We start from the raw sequence: 22,084 nt of genomic DNA, 5'->3' as shown, positions 1-22,084 counted from the left end.
ACGCCCGATTGTACGTCATAACAACACACCAACATTGAGTCACCGAAGTTTGATAGGGTGACCGGGTTATAAATAGTACCGCTTCTCGCGTGTCACCGACAGTTACACATACACACGACGTGAGAAACATATGCAGCGTAGTATACATACAGTTGTGAGTCAAGAAGTTCATTCGTGAATCGGAAAACTTACAATTTTGATATCTGGTAAGTACAGACCTATGGATGTCAACACCTTAAGACAATTAATTATACAATATTGTAGCAAATTGTTTGAGAAACGGCCACGTAACGTGTTTGTTGTGATCGTGTCGAGTGTTTGTGTAGAAGGCCCACTATTGCATTGTTCGGTTCATCACCGTGACATTGTTCTCCGAATGAATACTTGTGAGAAGTTCACGGTTCCAGGCCACCCGATTAGCCTTGGCATTCTCACATTCCGCTGTGAACAAATAGCACATTTATATCAAATTATTTTCTATAGATTGTGAATTTTACGCAACGTTAATTTTTATTTTGAGGTGTAGTACTACAGTCCCGAAAGTAATACAAACGAGGGATTAATTGCCATGAAAATAGTTACGCACTTATCTTTTCCCTAACAGAATTTGAGAATGTACAGGATGTGTGAAGTTTATTGCTTTTGATATACTTGTTCGACCTTTCAGTTCAAACTGCGTCAACACATACATGACATCGCAGACGAACAAAAACGAATGTGTTTATTGTTATTTATACAAGGTGCAACACAATAACGCTGAGGTTTAAGACGAGTACAAAACGAAGCAGTCTTACAAAATACGTAAACACGAATCAGGGCACATCTCATTGCACTGCCATATCAATAACCTCATATTGTGTGATTTCACGCGTTTAATTTGTAAAACAAGTACCAGTACTTGGAGAGTTGGGGTGGGGGTGGGGTTATTTTCCACTACTATCAAGTGGGTCTGCGCACAGTCTATTATGTCCATGGATGTATAAATATCTCCCCTAATCACAGTCACTTGTCTGTGCCCTAAGACTATCTATGTCCATGGATGTATTATTAACTCCCCTAATCACAATCATTTGTCTCAGTGCCTTAATACATCCATGGTCCGCCCAAGGCTTAATGAATGACATCATGAGATCAACGTTCACCACACCTGCTGAGCACAAGAATGACGTTCAAGTTCTTGAGGTAAATTCCGGACATACCGTAAGACATTCACGTAATTTCAACGATTGTGATGTAAGGTGGGATTTGTAAGGAGTCCATGTGTAAGATATCCGTTGGTTGACATCATCACCGACTCCACCCTACTACTACACATACCTGGTGTTATTCACTCCATTATTGTACCATTCCGTGCTCTCACCAATTTTAACAATAACAAACCAATCAGTCTAAAATGTATCATTGATCTTGAGTGAGGCGATCGATATATGTTCCGCAGTTTGAATAACAAACTCTCCCCAGTCGCGCACACACACACACACACACACACACACACACACAAATACATGCACCCATCCATACACACACATGCATACATACACATACATACACATACATACATACATACATACATACATACATACATACATATATACATACATACATACATACATACATACATACATACATACATACATACACAGTAACGCACATATAGTGTGCAAATATAATCCATATATATATATATATATATATATATATATATATATATATATATATATATATATATATATATATATATAATATTCATTTTGAATAGCATTTCTTCGCATCCATGCAAAGATCACATGACCCCTCTATCGTGGCCACACGCACGGTGCCTGCAGTTTCATTTGTCGTTAAAAAGAGAAAGTCCTGGTATAGAAGAGAAATATTGTGTGTGAATCGGCACCAAAAAGTAACAATATCGACATCCTGTTGCAAACCCCAAACAAAATGTCAAAATAATATTGTTTGTTGGCGGAAATGAATTTTATTGTAAATAAGAAGAATAGAAGACAAAGGAAAGACTTCCTATCCTGGGGAATAAGACACAAGACAATTGTTATTGTGTGTGTATAACCGGCCACAATAGAGTCTAACTGTGTTCAGTTATTGAAAAAAATGTCTAAGAAACCGGAAAAGTCTCCGACATTACAGAGATAGGTTCTGTACAGCACATGTCCACCACCTTTTGTTATTGGTGACGTCATCAGGGCGCCCCTTATCGATTCTCTATATGGACATATCGATTTGTACCAGCAGTATGTAAAAAAACATGTTGAAACTTCGTTGAAACATTAGGTTAAATGACAGGTTACCATATAGGGTGTTCTACAACTTCGTGGAAAATGACTAAAACTGGTCGTTAGAAAACGAGAGCAAGGCATACCCGGTTGACAAGTTTTATCGGGCGCCGAGTTAAGTATTGTCCTTATTTCAGAGCATGTGAAAGGTCATGGCACGTAAACAAACACGGCCTAGATCAATACCCATATTTCCTGCTTGAAAGAGTGCCAAAGTTCAAGTTTGGTAAATACTATAGTGAAACCTAATTAGCAATCAATTATAGTTCATTAGTGATAGTATTCTTAATTTCTCGGTGGAGTACTTATCTCCCGATGTCATGTTCCCATAGAGAATTAGGACACTTAATGCATGACTCGATCGGACGTGCCTAGAGAATACACCGTTACACGCAGCTTTTGGTATTCGGAAGTCTGTGAGTCAGCAGGTGTGATACCTTTAATTAAACTGAGCAGATATGCCGGATGAAAACAGGTCGGGTTAACGAAGGTAGGTTGGTTGTACGTCGTGTACATAGTGTAGGAGGTTTAAAACACCCGTCATATCCCAGTCCGAGTTTAATCGACTTCCCGTCGGACTCCGAATCGGATGTACAATGACGCTGACGAGGTCATCGTGCGCTGTGTGTGTGTGTGTGTGTGTGTGTGTGTGTGTGTGTGTGTGTCTGTGTGTAAGTTTGTGTCTGTGTGTGCGTGTCAGAAGAGAGGAATAACCCAGGGGAATAACCTAGGGTGACTTTTCGATACACCGTTAGAGTCGGCGTAAGATTTAGTAATACGTGTAAAATGTTTTAATCTGTCATACTGATCAACGAAACTTTCATTTACCAGGGCTTGGGCACTATCGCTATGATAATTTCAAAAAGTATGTCTGACATGTGACAATATATTTTTTTCTCGGACACAAGTTTACAGCACTTTGACACGTTGATGCGACACTCGCACACTTCAAAATAAAAGACTCATACTATTCCGAATAATAAACGGAAATACCAAATGTCATAACAACACAAAGACCGAGGAAAACAGAGATCGTAATAGAAAGAAAACTATTTATCAAGGGGTGTTGTGGTAAATATTGTCCACTAGTATGACGTGACCCGACGCCGACGGGGGTAAACACACTTCCACTATAAGTTATTGAAAACCCAAAGAGCAAACATTCTTGTACCAAAGAGAGTGTATCCCAGGTGCGACCGACGTGCGGCAGCAAGCAATGTGCAATACACCTCAGTCACTGTGTTATGGAAGTTGTCAGGGGGCCCTGGGTGTTGGTCAACGTTTGTGCTAGTGACGTCGTGATTGGAATTTTGGAAAGTCACCTAGACACCATTGAAATTTTCTCATTTTTTTTCAAATATATCTATAAAATAGCCAATGACAATTTCCTTGCCTTTGCTGTAAACGATGACGAACCGCAATGTTCAACCATAGACCCTACTCTATGGTTCAACCAAAAATGTTCGCCACATCTAACGGGGAATAGACTGGTTTGATAAACTTTAAGACAGATTGTCGCTGATTTACACGGTGCTCACTGCCAATAACGTTATTAGCCATGCGCGCATTGGTGGACTAGGGAGGGGAGTGACGAGTTGACAAGTTATCGCGCCTTGACGTCATCAGTTTGTTAGTTCGGGTGATCTATTAGGTAGAAGTCAATATAACAATAGTACAACTTACGTTACAACGGACAGTAAGAACAAACAATGCTAGTAAACAATTAACTCGGCTCTTCTCAGTGAGTGAGACGTAACAGTGAACAGTTTACCAGCTTATTTACAAAGGAGTCGTCGTCGTGTTAGTATTTAAGCGTGCGTTGTTGCTGTGAACCACAGAAGAGCGTTCGCTGTGTAGACAGAACCACTCATCGTTCAAACGATATACGCTCATATATTGTGCGCATACAAATCATGCGCTCTGCTGTCGTCTGCAGTTATCCAATTCATGCAATAATTTGATCGTCAAACAGGTAGGGTAGCTGTTTTTGTCAGTCCTTACACTTATTTTTTACCTGGCAGATTTTCAATCTGTGTACTGAAGTGTTTTTCTTTCTGCGGGCGGGGCGTTCAGCCGATGATAAGTGTCGCGATCGTGCAAAGTCCTATCAGGGTACCACGCACCAACTGATCGTTGGTTGTGACATTCGACCTCCGACTCAGACAGAATTTAAATTCCTCTTTCGACCTCACGATATCAGAGATACGACTAAACTGTGGACATTGTATAAAATTAAAATGATAAGAATCTAATGATCTGCAAATTTCAAAGCTCGTACGTGTCGCTGTAGTATATATACAAGGAGTTTAAGTCCAGCGACTTATCGTGGCCATTAGGCGATCGATAGACTTGTCTCACTAAATATTGTTAGCCCAGAGGCTAGCATTTCCACGAAAAACTAAAGCTTGAGATTTTGATGACGGCAATTATCTGGGGCTAGCTGGGAGTAACTGTGAGAAATTCTCGCTGATACTGGTCAGTCCCCTTGAACAGGCTTTGTCGATTGTCTACGTGACAAACCTGTTCTATGTCATGGGTATCCTTAGAATCGACGCCATATACTTGAATATTAATCAATGTTGAAGTTTGGGGTCTTGGGGTAGTATTCAACATTTTTGAAATCATATTGTGGACAGCGGGACCCCTGGAATTCTAACTAGTTCAAACGCCTTTGTAAAATCGACGCGACGCGTACCTATATAATCAAATATTTCTACAACGTACACAAACATTATTCTTTTGCCGCAGTAGTACACGGCCTCAGTGATGGTGACGAGGAGGGAAGAGAAGTTACAGTGGGTCGGGTTTACACTCACAAATTTACTTAAGCACTTTATACATCTAGTAGTATATATCATATACAAGAGCGGTCGATGTTTATGGCTATATCATCGGACCTGAGTATCAACTCTAATCTCAAGGCCATTTATGGCTACTTTATACAATTCTGTACTAATCGGCCTCAGGATTGTTTTGACCCAATGCTATTTCGGTCCTATTACAAACGTGACTTCGAACACAAACATGCTCATTTGTAAATAAAGTAACAATTTGTCTCCTTTTTGTACAAAAGGAGATATTATATATTGAAGTTTTGACCCGAGGAAATGTTTTGGCGCCAAGTCAGTGAAGCAGACGACACTTTATCGATTATTCGATTTTGAGTTGGGGGTAAACAGTTCAGTGTGAAAACAACACATCACACAATAAACATGTGACTACAATTGGCAAATAGCCAGCAGGCCACGTAATACTAATAACAAACCTTAAATATTATTTCTGGCTAAGATTACAGTTTATGTAGTTTGTATGTTTATAAACGCAGCGTCCTAAAAGTCAAAAAATCATACGAACTAGGTCGGGTAAATCCCAAATAGCTGTGATGCCAGGTTTTAATGAAATTTCTATATTTAATGCCAATTTATTAAACCAAACTCTTAGCTAGCTTAGTATTTAATAATTTTTAACATGTATACATGACAAAATCAATGTGCCATGGATCCAGTCATCGGGCGTACTTCGTATAAAAGGACATCAACATTACATTTTACTGTATATAAAACAAACAGGCTCCGGGCGTTATCACGTGTAAGGGCACACTGAAGTCAAGGTTCACTTTTTTTTTATCAAAATAACCAATCTTGGTGTCCAAGTACAAAGTAAAACGTTATCTTTAAAATTAACTTGAATGCGACACAAAATAGGAATGTTGGATTAAGATAATACCTGAACAGTCGGCTGTATCTCATAAACTGACAAGTTGCTATAGCTACAAAGCAAAACAGTGCCATGGAACCTGCATTATTGGATGATTGATAACATCTGGTAGAAATGTGGTGAAAAACAAGTTCCCTACAGTACAGTACTTGAAGTATTCCATCATATATAACCATGCTAATACGTCACATTCACCAGTAATGAAAACAATACAGCATGAGCTGGAGCAGTTTCAAAGGGACTGCATGGGAAAGAAAACAACATGTTTTCCTCGAAGTTACTTCACTTTAATGTGTTCATAAAACAGTATTCCCGATGGATCAGATTTCTTTTGAAAATTCAGTCTTCGAATTTTCTTATTCTTGGGTGGGGATGGGGGCGGGGTGGTGATGGGGTGGGGTGGGTGGTGACAAGAGAACATATAGACCGAACATACATGTTCTGCGCTTAATTAATTTATTTTTGTTTGTTTCGAGACGAATTTTCTCGCATTGGTGTTGGTTGGCCCAGAAAGAATAGATGATGAAACATTGTCTCATCAGATATAGGCTAGGGTTCGCCTTTATTAGGAGGCGATTTAGTCTCTTTTCCGGAGGCACCTAACCTTGTTCATCTCGTCTCAATTAATCTTTTTCACCCCACCTTATCATCAGCGGGACTGTCAGATGTGTCGTCTGCCTACCCACCTCACTGATTTTCTTTGATCAAAGTTATATACTGTGACGAAATAAACCAGTTCGTCAAAGATAGACTAAGACCAACAGCTGATACAGTAAAAAAAATCCAAATGATTTCCAGATCGTAAAATGAAATCAGCAAGATAACAACATTAAAGTATTGTTTTCGATTCACCATCATTATTTACCCTTTTGGGTTACACGGGAATGACGCTGAATACATTCCTCAAATACACAACTGGTGTTAGGAGTAAACATTTTTATAACAGTGCCTGGGCGACAAAGTTTAGCAAATACTTGTAACAACGAATGTTGACAGGTAGCACTCCACCCAGGGTTGTTCCACTCCTGTCTGTCTATCCCCTTAACATTCTCTGATAGCAAATAATATGTACTTCACACCGTGTTGATCCTTTGACTGAAGTTTTGGTAAAAGTATAATATTACCAACTGATAACTACTTAGGTAGTCAAATAGTGATCTAAACAGCGCCCAACAAAAAGCTTCGACCAGAAAACTATCCCAGGCCTATTTGGATGAAATGGAAATTGGCCCAAGTTTTCAATTGATGAATAAATATGATTGGGGATGAAATAGAACTTAGAACAGAAAACTTAAAGTTAGTCAATAAGATCTGAGTATGCTAAGTTGTCTAATTCTACTTTCCATATTAAGTTGAGTTTTCAGTAACATGGCGTAAGCCAATCACATCTCACTTTATGCAAGTCTGTTTCAATCGAGAAAAGGTTTGATTTTCTGGTCATGGCATTGTTTTTTATGAATGACAATCTATCGTTATTGTTGCTGCATGTTCACATGTACACTCGAAGGTGGAAGAATTGTCTCTGATCAAAATACATAGCCGTAAGATGCAATTAGCTAATGGAATCGGATAACGCATCGGCTGTTTTTTACAATCACATTGACAGACAGGACATGTCGAACTCTGCTATGTAAGTGTAATTGAAATGTGAAAATGAATGCCGGCACTCATGGCGATGTTTTCGAACATTTTCAATTTAGAAAACGAAAGTACACCTTTCCCATTAAGTAAGTGAGACTGGATTTGTGTAGTCAATTCAAAGGTTTCTGATCAATACATGGCAAGACATTTCAAGAGATGAGAACTTCCGTATTCCGTACTTAGACCATGGAGTCGGAGTACTGCCACTCACTTTACTAACTAGTTCTAGGAACATTGGCACCCTGATGAAATTAAAATGAAGTGAAATTGAACTACTGTTCATGAATTATGATTTCCTTGTAAATTGATGACTATGCCACCGACTTGTCGTCCACCCTTATGTTTTCTCTCGATGTATTTGTCATTATAACGGCATGCTTGAGACCCAGATGTGGAGATCTCGTACGTGTAGTGTACTTTGGAATCTCAGTCTGCATGGTCTGTAGTGTGTGGTGACACGGGAGTACGTGTATATACATGTATACCGTGTGCTCACGGGTAAAATGGTGCATGATCACACATGTCTACAGTGTCCCATCAAATTACGATGTGGACTCTGACACCGTGATGTCCATGATAGGATGAACGTACATAGGATAATTTTCGATATTACTAAACACTTTTGTAAACAATCTACAGTTTCCATTGTAATTGCGCCATGTATGATGAGATTAATACACATGTAGTAATGAGTAGATAAAGTGAACTGATTGGTCATGGTAGTGAGAGTTTCTTTTAACTCTGACAGGAACATGACAGCAAATATCAATGTCTGGAGTGAATACAGACAAGATTGGATGTGTCAATGACGGTATTTCATAGACCATAAAATACTGCATTGGACGGAAACAGACTGAGGGGAGTGAATAAACCGACAAACTAGGTCGTGTCAGTGAGGATTTCTGAACTCTGGCGGGACTGCTCAGGTTTACTGCTGGCTATTGTATACTGCCTGCCCGACAAACGGCGACACTCGTCTCGGAACCATGTCACCACCTCAGACCGCCATAAAGGTTTACCCATTTGAACCATACACAGTAAATTACATGATTGTACAAAGACTTCGGGAGTTTTAAGTACGGTACAATAGGTGTACAAAGTATGCAAGAAGGGGAATTACTGAGACTCAGATGTGAAATAACTCAATACAGGAATCTATTTTTAGACCAAAAGTATAGTAACTATATATGTATATAATATAGAATTATGACTGAGAAAGTGTGGCTGAAGCTTGAGGAGTAATTTCATTTCCTATTTCAGTATAATCGTGCTTTCCGCAACTATATTTTACAATTATAACGATAAGAAGCTTGATTGCAGTAATTTGTGTTTCACTTGATGCCAAAAACTATTAGAACATCCCTGAAAAGTGGCAATATGTGCTCTGGGAGCTCGTGCCTCAACAGTACTGTACCTAGGACATTTTTTTGTATTCTGTACACGTTTGAAGTTACAGTTTGCAGTCCACTCCCACAAGTCAGATAGTTGGAGTAAATGGTGGTATACAATACTATATCTACAGACGCTTTGTATACAGTAAATACTGTATCATCACGCTAATGTGTGTCCTCAGGGCATCTGAACAAACTGACGTCACGACATGTGGAAGAATGGACTGGTGACGTCACAGTTTGAATGCTACTCAGAGATAAAGAGGATCACCCGACATTTAGCATAGACTAGGGAGAAGATAACGTACAATCGAAACAATTATATCTGTCGTTAGTACTAGAATAACGATTTAAATCAATTGTGCTCAAATCCGAGTGAATTCTACTGATTCTGACGTGTGCAATTCAGATTTCTTGAAAACACCTCTCTTTTTTTTCTTGTAGGTAAATAAGAAGATTTAAGAAGATAAGAAAATCTGCCTAATTTGTGTACTCAATGTGAAGAAGGCTAATTCATTGAACCAACACAATCCTTTCGCTATTTTGCCAAGGAACTCAGTCGTAAAATCGAAAATCACCAGTGACGTTACTGATACAACTTTGACCTCTGACCTTTTATTTATAAGTGAAGATATACGTTTTCTTGTCCAAATGGTTCGAGCAGAAAATCTCGAAAAAATGCAAAAGGACAAGACCAAGGACGCAAACTATCATTTGGTAGAGGCGTTCAAGAGTAACAGTTTCACGCAGATGCGAACGGCGTTGAAGTTAACACACGTCGATGTGAACTATGAGGACCCCAAAGATGAAAATATGTCTCCGATGATGAAGTTGTGTTTTACAGAACTTACGCCGAAAAATAGGCGGGAACTCGCTAGACAGATGATTGGGAACCCTCACCTCGATATCAATAGTCAAGACGACAATGGGAAAACTGCACTTCATCATGCATGCTACATGGAACACGAAGACTTAGTTCGTGTGTTTTCGGAGGATATCGATATTGATCCGAACATTGCCGATGATGACGGTAATACACCGTTGATGGTAGCTGCACGGACTGGAAACACATCAGTTGTTATTGCTCTTATCAATTGCTTCAAGAAGTTTGGATTGAGAGTTGACGAACCAAATAATCTTGGTAAGTTGATACTACTTAAGTCAAGCATATTTATCAATAGAAATTAATTTGTATGTACTTATTTATTTCCATGGAAACTGAATGCTTGTCTAGCGTGATTTCTGCAACATCGTACTGACTATAATAACTAAGTTTTAAAATTATCTTTTCACAACAGGTTTAACACCACTATTAGAAGCCACAAAACTTGGATATACAGACATGTCTAGAATTTTGGTTACCATGGGAAAAGCGGATTTGACTGTTCGCGACAAGGTAGATTATGGAACGGCGGAGGAATATGCCATGGAAAGTGGGAGATGCGGTACCCCGGACATCCTCATACTTTCACCGATAGCCCAAAAGAAAACAGAATTACGGCGAGCACGACAAGCCAGGGGTAGAAAACTGCTGTCTGACTACATGAGTGTAACGAAATGTGCCCCTGTATCCAAATCAACACCTATATCCGACCCAAGGAAAGATTACGGTGTCTTTTTCGTCAGCCGTAACGGACTGAATCAGGAGCAAATGCAATGTAGAAATCGGATGACATTCCAAATGGGTAGACACATCATGCATAGACTGACAGAACAGCCTGCAGCTGAAGAAGCCGAACAAGACGAGATGCAAAAATACTTTGAACAATTAAGGCGGCATTCCAATTCACTTCCGAACCTTGCCGAACTTTCAACTTACGAGAACGACCACAGACATGATTATGTGGACCCCGTGCTCAGCAAATCGTTACCAAGCAGTGAATGCAGAGAACGCGCCTGGACAACAGGAAATGTGAAGCTACCACCAGTCAGACAGTCAACTTGTTCTCCCAAGCTATCAAACTCAACAAGACTATCAACATCGTCACCTTCTTCCCTGACTGCTGAAACAGAATCATCGCGTCAACGGCGTGTCGGGGTTGTGTCCCGCCACTCTTCACCTCCATCTCCAAGCACGCCTCCAAAGAACCCTCCTAAAAATCCACGACAGCTAAGCCCAACAGTACCGAGAAGGAAAATAAGTCTGCCATCGCGATTGCCAAGTATGCCACACACAACTCCTCAAAAAAGTCCACCTGGCAGCCCAAGACAGAGGAAAGTCAGCGCGCCCTCTATGGTGCATAGACCACAAAAGGGTCTCCGAGAAATACGATCGACACATGCGAAACATCCGCCGAATGCTATTCCGTCCCACGTCTATTCAGAGTGGTGAGGTCGAGAACCCGAGAACTTTTTTTAACTCCGGTGTTTTCTCAGGACTTCATATATCGGGGATTTTTTCCAGATTGAACGTCTGGATTTTAATCATCAACTTTGACGAAGTCATACTATTTATTTGCATGGAATTCATTAAACTATGTTACAGTATTTGAGTAAAAATTCGTAGTATGTTATTTTGCAATTCACGCTATTTATGGCGACAACGTAAAATTTGTAAATCAGTACACTTCTTAATGTTGCAAGTTGCAGGTTGTTGCATTCAATGTATTTCTTCACTTATATATACTTCGAGACGGACGAGGGACACGCCTTGTGGCTCTATAGAAGTAAACTATTCCCTAGTCAACTTAAACGTTTACAACTCGAAGACGTCATCAATGGTGGCTAAGAAAGTTGAATATAGTTTAATTTACAGATGTATATCAGTTTATTCAAGTGTAGTACATAATTGTCGTTTATGTGAGTTATGTATTGTTTCATGGGTCATTATGCATAACGAGGCCATACCATAATCGAAATTTAGGTTTCGAGAACTTTATTTGATAATGGTCTGAATGTCAACGTGGTATCGAATCATCTCCGATGAAGGATAGTACTAGTCTGATTTGATAGGGAATTATAACTTTTAATAATTTCTATATTTAGGCCGAAATATCATCATAACAGTTCATGCATACATTCCCAACGTTTTACACTATTTCCAGTGAACAGAAGTGATTGGTGTTCGTTATAATGTAAATTGTATAAACTAGCTTTATGATACAACTTTAGACCTCGACTTAAGTCTTAGTTCCCATCGTCACCGCTGGTGGCTCACTTCATGCTGGGGGCGGAGAGTCTGGCTAGCCCAGACTATCTGACTTTTAGTTCCCAGCGTCACCGCTGATGGCTCACTTCATGCTGGGGGCGGAGAGTCTAGCTAGCCGAGACTATCTTTTGATTTAACTTTAATAGTGCATATCTTTTCTTTCAAGTGATTTACACATTCTTCTTTTGTAAACAGACATATTCATAAATCCACCGATAACCTTCAAATACGATTATAAATTTGCATAGCTATATTTAGTAATGACGAAATTTTTATTTATAATTATATTTAAATTACATTCAAGTACAGTCGCATGTTAACCAATGGGTCGTGTTGCTTGTATTTGTAATTGCATGTATGTTCTGTTATGTAGCCTTTTGCAGGTATTTTTTTAAATACAACTGAAACGTCATATATATAGTACAAGTTTTAATTACATTTATATTTCAAAGGGAAAGCTTGTGTGTTGATGTATTTCTTACTGAAATGTCTAAGTGTCAATCTCAAGATTAAACATTTGAATGCGTCTTGCATCATGATAAGAACTCGCTTTGACGGTTTTACCTTCATATCACTAGTATTTGTCACTGTTTAACACTCGAACGAATGTCAAAAGTATCGTTGGTGGCGCACTTACTTAAAAAATCTCAACAATGTTCGACCCAATGGCTATATTAAAACGTGTTTTACTTTCACTAGCTTTCAATCTCCATGTTTTCAATCCGTGACTGTTTCTAGATAGACGAAAGTGTCCAAACAATCCTCACTGTATGTTTACAGTTGCCTTTTCATACCATTTATATCATTGCCTTTTGTTATCACCGCATGCGCACATTTACATATATTTACCAAAGAATACGCAGATCCAGTTATTTTCCAAATATAACATCATCAGATTCAGAATAATTTACTTTTACATTTGTTTTCCAGGAATCACAAAGAGCAATTCTAATCATTGAGAAACTAGGTGTTCCTTAAAGACCCCCTAGTATATTCAACAAATTGAAAAGCTACCATGGTTTTTTCAAAGCTGTTATGTATATGGTGTTACGAAATGCAATCTTTTTTGTTTTATTATGATATTGATTGTGATTCTTAGATATTGAAAATGTCATAGAGTTGATCTAATGTCTTAATATGTATGTAAACGTAGAGAAGTAAAATGGCCATTGATAATAGGAGATATCAATACCCAGATAAAGATGGGTATCTACGGCAGTTGTAAAGATGATGTCAGATAGTAGTCTGTCTATCGGCATTGGCTAGGATTTCGAATTTCCTTCTCTACTGGGAGCATCTCAAATCTTGGCCAATGCCTGCACATAGGCTTACCAGCTTTTGATAAAAAACATTTCCCGTGGTCAGTTCTGCGATGTATATAAATCATGAGTCTGAAAAGTATCATTCAAACTTTGTGCCATGGATTGTGCCATTCAAACTGTGTTGTACGGGTTTAGACTTTCAAATGTAGTGCTTGGCCATCATCGGCTTACTGTTAGAATAGCATGATTTGTGCAGCTGTATTGATCTGTATGGTTATTTGTTGTGTCAATATGAGAATGTCATGCTTTAAACCAGTTTAATTCTGTGCATGTCTCTTCTCATACTTGCAAAATCAGTATTATTGTTACACTTTCTTGATCATTTACAAGTGAATTCCAAGTTGTGTTGTTTTGTGTTATTTCATGTCATGTGCTTTTCAGAAAGTGCAGGCTAGATGCATTGTAAACACTCATGTACACTATGTGTGACGACAATCATCCACGGCCACGACGTTATTGTACAGGTATTGTCCTGAGTGAAATAAAGATACGTGTTGTGAACTTGAAAATAAGTGTTTTCGTTATTGTATGTGCTGCATGTAAGGTAGTCTAGAGGCCACCCGTTGGGTTTTAATCTGAAGATCTCTATACCCCACGTCTAGCGTAATGAGCAATCATGAACCAAAAGCTGTTCATGCAAATTGAGTAAACCCCCAACTGCTAGAATAGCATAAATAGTGTATTACCAACGGCCTGATATGAAAGGTGTACCATATTTGGACATTATATAACTCCCCAATAAACACTAACTTATAGTATTGGGTAGAATTCTGTGATTAACAAAAACAACATGTTAATGACGACTTTATGGGTGGCTTCATTTGAATTTGAATCAGTTTCTCATTGAGCTAGACGCTGAGTAAAGAGATCTTCAGGTTCAAACCCAATGGATAGCCCCCTCTAGAGTCGACTTCATGGAAAGAGTTCATTTTATGTAAGAGATCGAGAAGCAAATCAGATGCAGATACAATGTGTGACGATTTCTCATTTTTTGAATATTTGAAATATCTCCTGTACAACCAACTTGTTTTTACTTACTCCTTGAATCATATCTTTGTAGTAGTTCTGAATTCCGAGCATAAATAATTTACTTAGTATATTTCAGAAATGACAAGTTGTGATCGATTAAAACAGTTAAACAGTTACATGAGATTTGACAGTTATGCAAAATTTCAGTCTTTTTATTGAAAACCAATACATTACGAATAACTAAATAATTCAATAAATGAAAACCATGACTTTATTATAAAAGTCTACTATATAATCTACAACATAACAAGATAAGCCTTAACTTTCACATAATTGGTTACACTCATAATTGAATACATTGCACCTTAAGTTTAAACATATTTGCATAATTAATGATTTCCGACAATTGGGCAATATCTAACAACCATAACATAGTCACCAAGTGCACACAATCACTTTAGGTTTCTGTAGATATTTAATAACAAGAAGTCACATACATACTCAATGTTGTGTATGTCAATTTGAATTTCCTGCATTTGCATAGATTATCCACACCTCCCTTTATATACCCCTTGTGTGTTTATGAATGTGAGCTTCAAATTTCATATAAATTAAAGTATTGATGTAGGTCTTTATTTTTTTGGGGGTAATTAGGCAATATCTGAAGACTGCAAGGTTTTTACTGCAACCTTCAAATTCCATATCACTTACCATATACTTTGATGACAAAATGTAAATGTCCTATAAATATGCCTTAATGCTTATTGATGTAGGTTTGATTTTAATGAATCATTTGCATAATTGATAATTGTTGTAATAACGAATTTTTTTGAAGATGCATGCTTCAAATTTCATATAATTATTCGCTACCTATTATAAGTTTCATATTGTCCTCTATGCATACTTTGGTCACTGCTAGGGGTCACTTGGCTACTTTAGCAAACCCATTTCCACATCTTTTATACATAAAAATTGTCTTTCCTTTCAATGTATCCTTATGTTTTTTTTTTCAGAGTAGCATAAACATTAAACTAAGATACGTCATGACGTTTCGCCCTCACCGGCCTCCTCTAGGGGTTGGCCAGACTAAGTTTGGCAGATGTGTGAGGGCGCCCTGTCACAGCGTACCTTACAGACCAAGTTTGGCAGATGTGTGAGGGAACACTTTCATGGCGTACCTTACAGACTACATAAACATTAAACCCTTTGCCACTGTATTTACATACAATGCCTTTCATCTGTGTGTACTGTTATGCCTTTTCAGTGAATCCCTTTGATTGAACCCTTTACCACACACTTTACATACAAATGGTCTTTCATTTGTGTGTGTCCTCATGTGCCTTTTCAGAGCACAATTTGTGTGGAACCTTTTATGGTTACCACACTCTTTACACACAAATGGTCTTTCATTTGTGTGTATCTCCATATGTCTTGTCAGACGATATTTTTTCTTAAATCTTTTACCACATTCTTTACATACAAATGGTCTTTCATTTGTGTGTATCTCCAGGTGTCTTTTCAGACGATAATTTTTCTTGAATCCTTTACCACATTCTTTACATACAAATGGTCGTACATTTGTGTGTATTTCCATGTGTTCATTTAGATGACCACTCTGATCAAACCCTTTCCCACATACTTCACATTCAAATAGTCGTACATTTGTGTGAACCATCATGTGCACATTCAGGCTGTCACTTTGATTAAATCCTTTACCACACTCTTCACATACATATGCTCTTTCATTTGAGTGTATTCTTTTGTGCCTTTTAACATCATAGTTTCTTTTGAACCCTTTACCACACTCTTCACATTCAAATGGTCTTTCACTTGTGTGTATCTTTATGTGTACCTTCAGACTACTACGTCGATAAAACTCTTTACCACACTCTTTACATACAAATAATCTTTCATTCGTGTGTATCCTCAAGTGTCTAATTAGATGGCCACTGCATTTAAACCCTTTACCACATTCCTTACATACAAATGGTCTTTCATGTGAGTGTATCAATGCGTGTGTTTTCAGATTACCATTATTCTGGAATCCTTTACCACACTCTTTACATTCAAATGGTCTAGAAATCTTCTCTTTTCTTGTTTCTGTATTTCCACAGTTGTAGTTCCCGGCATCATACTCATTCTCACCTGTTGGCTTCACAGCAGATGGAAAAAGCACTTGCTGTATTCCTATAGGAAAGGGGTCTACATGATCATCAGTAATATATCCAGGAACTTCTGTAGTCATGCTGCAGTTTGTATACTCTGTGTCTTCCACTGTGGTTTGCTCTTTAGTAGTCTTGTTATAGTCTGGGTCTTCTACTGGGGTTTGTTGTTTAGTTACCCTGTTATAGTCTGGGTCTTCTACTGGGGTTTGTTGTTTAGTTACGCTGTTATAGTCTGGGTCTTCTACTGGTGTTTGTTGTTTAGTTACCCTGTTATAGTCTGGGTCTTCTACTGGGGTTTGTTGTTTAGTTACCCTGTTATAGTCTGGGTCTTCTACTGTGGTTAGGTTTTTAGTTGCATTGTTATAGCTCAGGTCTTCCATCGTGGTTAGTTCTTTAGTTTCAGTAGTAGACATGTAGTCTGGGTCTTCCACTGTGATTACCTTTTTCGTTTCCTTGCTATTCACACTTGGGACAAGATAATGATGTCCATCGCTTTGATACGCTTCACTTTCTACTTTCCAATAATTTTGTGCAGTGTCATGGTCATCTGGCATCACAGCATTTTCTATCTTTATTTGTGTTCGATCCTTCACTACGTTTTTGATATTTTCTGCAATAATATTGGGTTTGGTTTCAAGCTCGTGTTGAAAAGGTTTGTCAGAATGGTGAAATACATCTGTTGCATCATGATTGATGTTTATACTTAGTGTGTCCTCATCACAATAATCAGCCTGGTTGTACTTAAAGTCTTCCTGCTTAACCATCACCTCTGCCCTGTCTTGCCCTTGTTCTTCATCTTTCACCAAAATTTGTTCATTAGAGTGGTAAAGTGATTCTGCTACATTACAGATATTAACATTTTCCCGATGACTGCACATCAGATTGTCATTCTTCGAATCTTCTTGCTTGATTCTAAACTTCTCCATCTCTAGTGGACACCTATATCATCTCAAAATCAGGTATCTGTTTGTTAACAAAAAATATAACTATTAGTAGGAAGTCCGTTTTGCCAGAGTCAAGACATCATTCCTTTTTCTATAGTTAGCATAAGTGTACCTACACATATACATTATTCCCCTATGTGCCGAAAGACTGCTCCAAAGTCTTTGTTATTGTGGTTAGTTTGGCAACTACCGATAAATAAGAAATTTGGGGAGAGGTACCTCCTGAATTTGTTAAGCTTAATTAAAATTTGGATGGTAAATGTGATAACATGCATATCAATTTACTAGTAATGTATGTCAGTATGTCAGTATGTCAGTATGTCAGTATGTCAGTATGTCAGTATGTCAGTATGTATGTATGTATGTATGTATGTATGTATGTATGTATGTATGTGTGTGTGTATGTATGTATGTATGTCAGTATGTATGTATGTATGTATGTATGTATGTATGTGTGTATGTATGTATGTATGTATGTATGTATGTCAGTATGTATGTATGTCAGTATGTATGTCAGTATGTATGTCAGTATGTATGTCAGTATGTATGTATGCATGTCAGTATGTATGTCAGTATGTATGTCAGTATGTCAGTATGTATGTCAGTATGTATGTATGTATGTATGTATGTATGTATGTATGTATGTATGTATGTATGTATGTATGTATGTATGTATGTATGTATGTAGATAGATACAATACATAGATAAGTAGGTGTGTGCATGTAGGTTAATATGTGCATGTGACAAGCATAGTTCCTAAAATTCAGTTATTACAGGACATGTTTATGAGATTGACTATATGATGTGTGGAGGGCCATCCAACAGATAGAAATTTTCTTGTGTTATCTCATAGCGTACACAACACATAGGTGGCTATATGCACAGAGTTCATCATGCATCACAGTTTAATGTGTGGAAATAAGAGTTTCCCCTGACCACAATCTAGGTTGTGATACTAAAAGAAGTCGAATTGTGTCCAAACGTTAACAGAGCCTTGGACTCAGTGCAATGTCTAGTAGAAGGATCAGAGTATGTATGAACATGGATGTATTAGTGAGATTCTCACTAATACATCCATGGTATGAATGAATGGTACAATGCTGTCGACAACAATTGGGGTTGTGTATGTGCCTGATAATATGACAACTACACGTTGATTGACACTTTAGAACTTGGGGGTGTTGTGTTTTAGTGAACCACAGACAAGTGACACGTGTTACTCGTCTGTGAGTGAGCGATGGAGCCTAGGAGGGGCCCAGGGCAAGGCATTACACCGTCACGATGTATTTTTTAGTTTTGAACTTAAAATATTTTAACTAAAATCAGTAACGTAACTTAATTCTTACGTGTTCACGTTAAACGTGCACGATACATGCTCCGCTATGGAGTCTTGATATTTCCTTCTCTCTCGCGTAGTAATACAAGTCCATGATGATAGTGTCGCCGAAGAAATGTAAGCTTCATAAAAATGAAAGGTCATCTGCAAAGCACCAACACTGGCGGCGACCCGTATAGTATGCGTTCTTTATCAACTAGGTCGACAGCACAGTCACTTGTGAACTAATATTCCATTCCAAGGTATTCTAGTCTAGGATGATCATAATCTGACTTCGCTGCCCAACTATCAAATAGGTTAAAATGGAAGGATAATTCACACTTACCGCTTTCAGCAGCTGCCATCTTTCTTCGTATCGTATATACTGGCACGCGTGGCATGTTTACATCCGCATCCGAAAACTAACGAATCTAAAATTACACATGTAAAAACAAAGGGCGGAACTTCTGCCGACAAGTTCCGAAGGTTGGCGTTGGCCCTACGCTCATGAATATTCACAGGACATTCACAGTATGGTCGAGCTAGACTCTCTCACAGTAATCGGAGCTTCGCTTTACTAAAATTGACGCTAAATGAATTATTTTGTATGCACCGATACCATGATAACGTACTACATGACCGTACTCGAATAACCTTGTACTGTGCGCCCTCATCGACCACATAGAGATAACTATTCGTTGACGTGTGACTGCGATGCTCCGTGCGTGTTTTCGCGAAAACACGGTCGGAGCGTCGCAGGTCAACGAATGGTTATCTCTATCATGGTCGATGAGGGCGCACAGTACAAGGTTATTCGAGTACAGTTATATAGCTGGTATCGGTACACAAAATAATTCGTTTAGCTTTAATTTTAGTAAAGACAAGCTCCCAGGGCTGTGAGAGAGTCTTTGGTCGAGCGTGTAACACGGTGTCTTTCCCATTGATGTCACTAACTGATAATACAATGCGATGATGTTAGGACTAAAAGAATGCTTTCTGGTGCTACATGTATTTTAACTTGTCAAGGTAGTAATAATACTACACAAGCGACCTATCGGTCAGAATAGCTCCGCTGTTTTTTTTTTAATTTAATTTTTTATTTTGGTGACATGTAGAAGTGGTTCAGGTCTTCAGCTCTTCGAGTCACTATGCAGTTTTGTTTTAGCGATGCAATAAAGTGGTTAGTGGTTTCATATGATGTCTCACTATAAAACACATTTTACACAGAAGTTGGTAATGTATTGTACTTTTATACCATAGTCACCATTTTATAACAAAAATCTACTGTTAGGAAAAATTGCACAAAATCTCAGAAAAAAATGACTGGGAAATGCACACAAGAAAAAGAAAAAAAGAGGATTTTGAGGTTGGCTATAAGTAATTCCAGTGTCTTACAGCTGTAACCCTGGAAAATTTTAATGAAGAATGAAATAAACTAGGGATCTAAAATAATTTTGAGGCAATTTCAATTTCAATTTTCTAACAAATTTACAAAGTCAACAACATTCAACTTGTTCTAGTTGTGGTAGATATATATAGGGAAGAAATGTATTAATCGCCATCTTAGTTTCCGTACGGCGACAATATCAAGTACCCGGAAGAGAGTCATTCTCAGCCATACGTTACAGTGGTAACACTCGTTCATGTTCGGTTACCTTTCACAAAGAAAACACAACGAAATGGTTGAAATGATCTTTTTTTAATTTCTTTTCATCACAACAACAAAATCTGCGTGATCAAAAGTGTTGTAAACTAAACCAGAAAGAATTATCGGACTGGCTAAACTTCCCGATGAACTGGAAGGTCCTACTACTTCCAAGTAAGCCTCGATAGTACTATAGTACGTGAGAAAATCGTCTCAAACTAGCGATACAACTTTCAAAATATAACTTGACATGTCTTCATTTGTTAGAGTTATACAATTCAAGACGGGTTTTCACTCGAAAACAACAATTCTGTGAATAATGACAGTGACACTCTGAACGCAGCGATTTCTCGGACGATGTTACCACTGTAACGTATGGCTGACAACGACTTGCTTCCGGGTTAGTCCCTCGTGCATACGGGTGGATTGTCGGCGATTAATACATACATGTACATCGTCTGATATTTTAATTCACAGTGTTTTTTGTGACCGGCGCCTGTCAGCAGACTCTGCCATTTTTTTCATCATTCCATTGTATTTAAACCTTGTACTTGGCATTTCGCAATATTTATAATTCTCAACAAATACCTCAACATGCCTCACTTCGCTCGTACTCAAAGCAGCCCCGCACGTAGTCCTGCTTGCATACGGAGGAATTCGGGACTCGATTCTGACAATTGTCCCTCCCCCTCCGGTGTTTAGAGTCAAGTCAGTAATACAGACTCGTGCACCCGAGGACTACCCCGCGCGGTATGATCACTGACACTGATGACATGATGAGAGCATGGATGTATTAGTGAGGACACTAATACATCCATGATGAGAGAGAACCTTTTCGGATTTACATGTAAAACGGGGAAAGATACGCAAAACATAATGCAAAGTCTGAAGCCAAATTAAAGTTGTAATTATTTTAATTATTTTTACTTGCCAAATATTTGCATTTTGGAAAGGCAAGACACGTTCATGTCGTTTAACTTTACATGTGAACTGTCGGCCATATTTAAACTTCAACCGCATGCCTGGCATGCCCTTCCTTACGCAAGTTGTCTGAATTCTGGTTCACTGTCATTCCAAATTGCACGACAATATAGAATTAACCACAAGTTACATGTTATCTGAAAACATCACACTTTTATAGTGGGTCTGAAGTGTGATTTTAGTGAGTACTAAGAACGTCCTGTGTTGATACTCAAGATACTTGCTGTGGAAAATCGCTCGGTCGAATGAGGTCACCTTCAGCTTCTGGTCGAATCAGGATAGAGTATGCAAATGAGGATGTTGCGGATTGGCTGATAATGTAGAAGGGTGCAGAATTGGATTTGAAGTTTACAACCCTGTTTCGAACAAACGCTTGTCATTTGGGCGCCCAATGCGTAGAATCATGACTATAGCACATATTACATTGCTTGTTTGACGTCAATAGTGTCTTTTGAAAAGTGGCAGTTTACTTAAAGTCTCGTCGACTGATTTCCAATATGGCGTCGGTCATTATGCTCATTAACATATTCATTTTTTTTTCAAATTACAAAAAAAAAATC

The 22,084-nt window shown here is 38.3% G+C and overlaps 1 protein-coding gene across 4 annotated transcripts in view; it reads left to right on the top strand.

Moving 5' to 3' along the window:
- The window catches only part of LOC144447429 (uncharacterized), a 30,426-nt gene extending 16,426 nt beyond the window's left edge, over window positions 1–14,000 (top strand). For 2 of the 4 annotated variants that reach the window (XM_078137452.1, XM_078137453.1), the window contains exons 2-3: window positions 9,479–10,175; window positions 10,333–14,000. In XM_078137452.1, coding sequence (XP_077993578.1) covers window positions 9,686–10,175; window positions 10,333–11,366 — 1,524 coding nt within the window. In that variant the 5' untranslated portion in view covers window positions 9,479–9,685 and the 3' untranslated portion in view covers window positions 11,367–14,000. Of the gene's footprint in view, window positions 1–107; window positions 207–4,098; window positions 4,258–9,478; window positions 10,176–10,332 lie in introns of those variants that run through there. The other 2 variants (XM_078137451.1, XM_078137450.1) reach the window with 2 other exon arrangements.
- The last annotated feature ends 8,084 nt before the right edge of the window (window positions 14,001–22,084 follow it).

Source organism: Glandiceps talaboti, chromosome 16, assembly GCF_964340395.1.
Source record: "Glandiceps talaboti chromosome 16, keGlaTala1.1, whole genome shotgun sequence".
NCBI lineage: Eukaryota > Metazoa > Hemichordata > Enteropneusta > Spengelidae > Glandiceps > Glandiceps talaboti.
The sequence above is the reverse complement of the archived record's forward strand: the minus strand, read 5'-3'. Positions and strand labels throughout refer to the sequence as shown.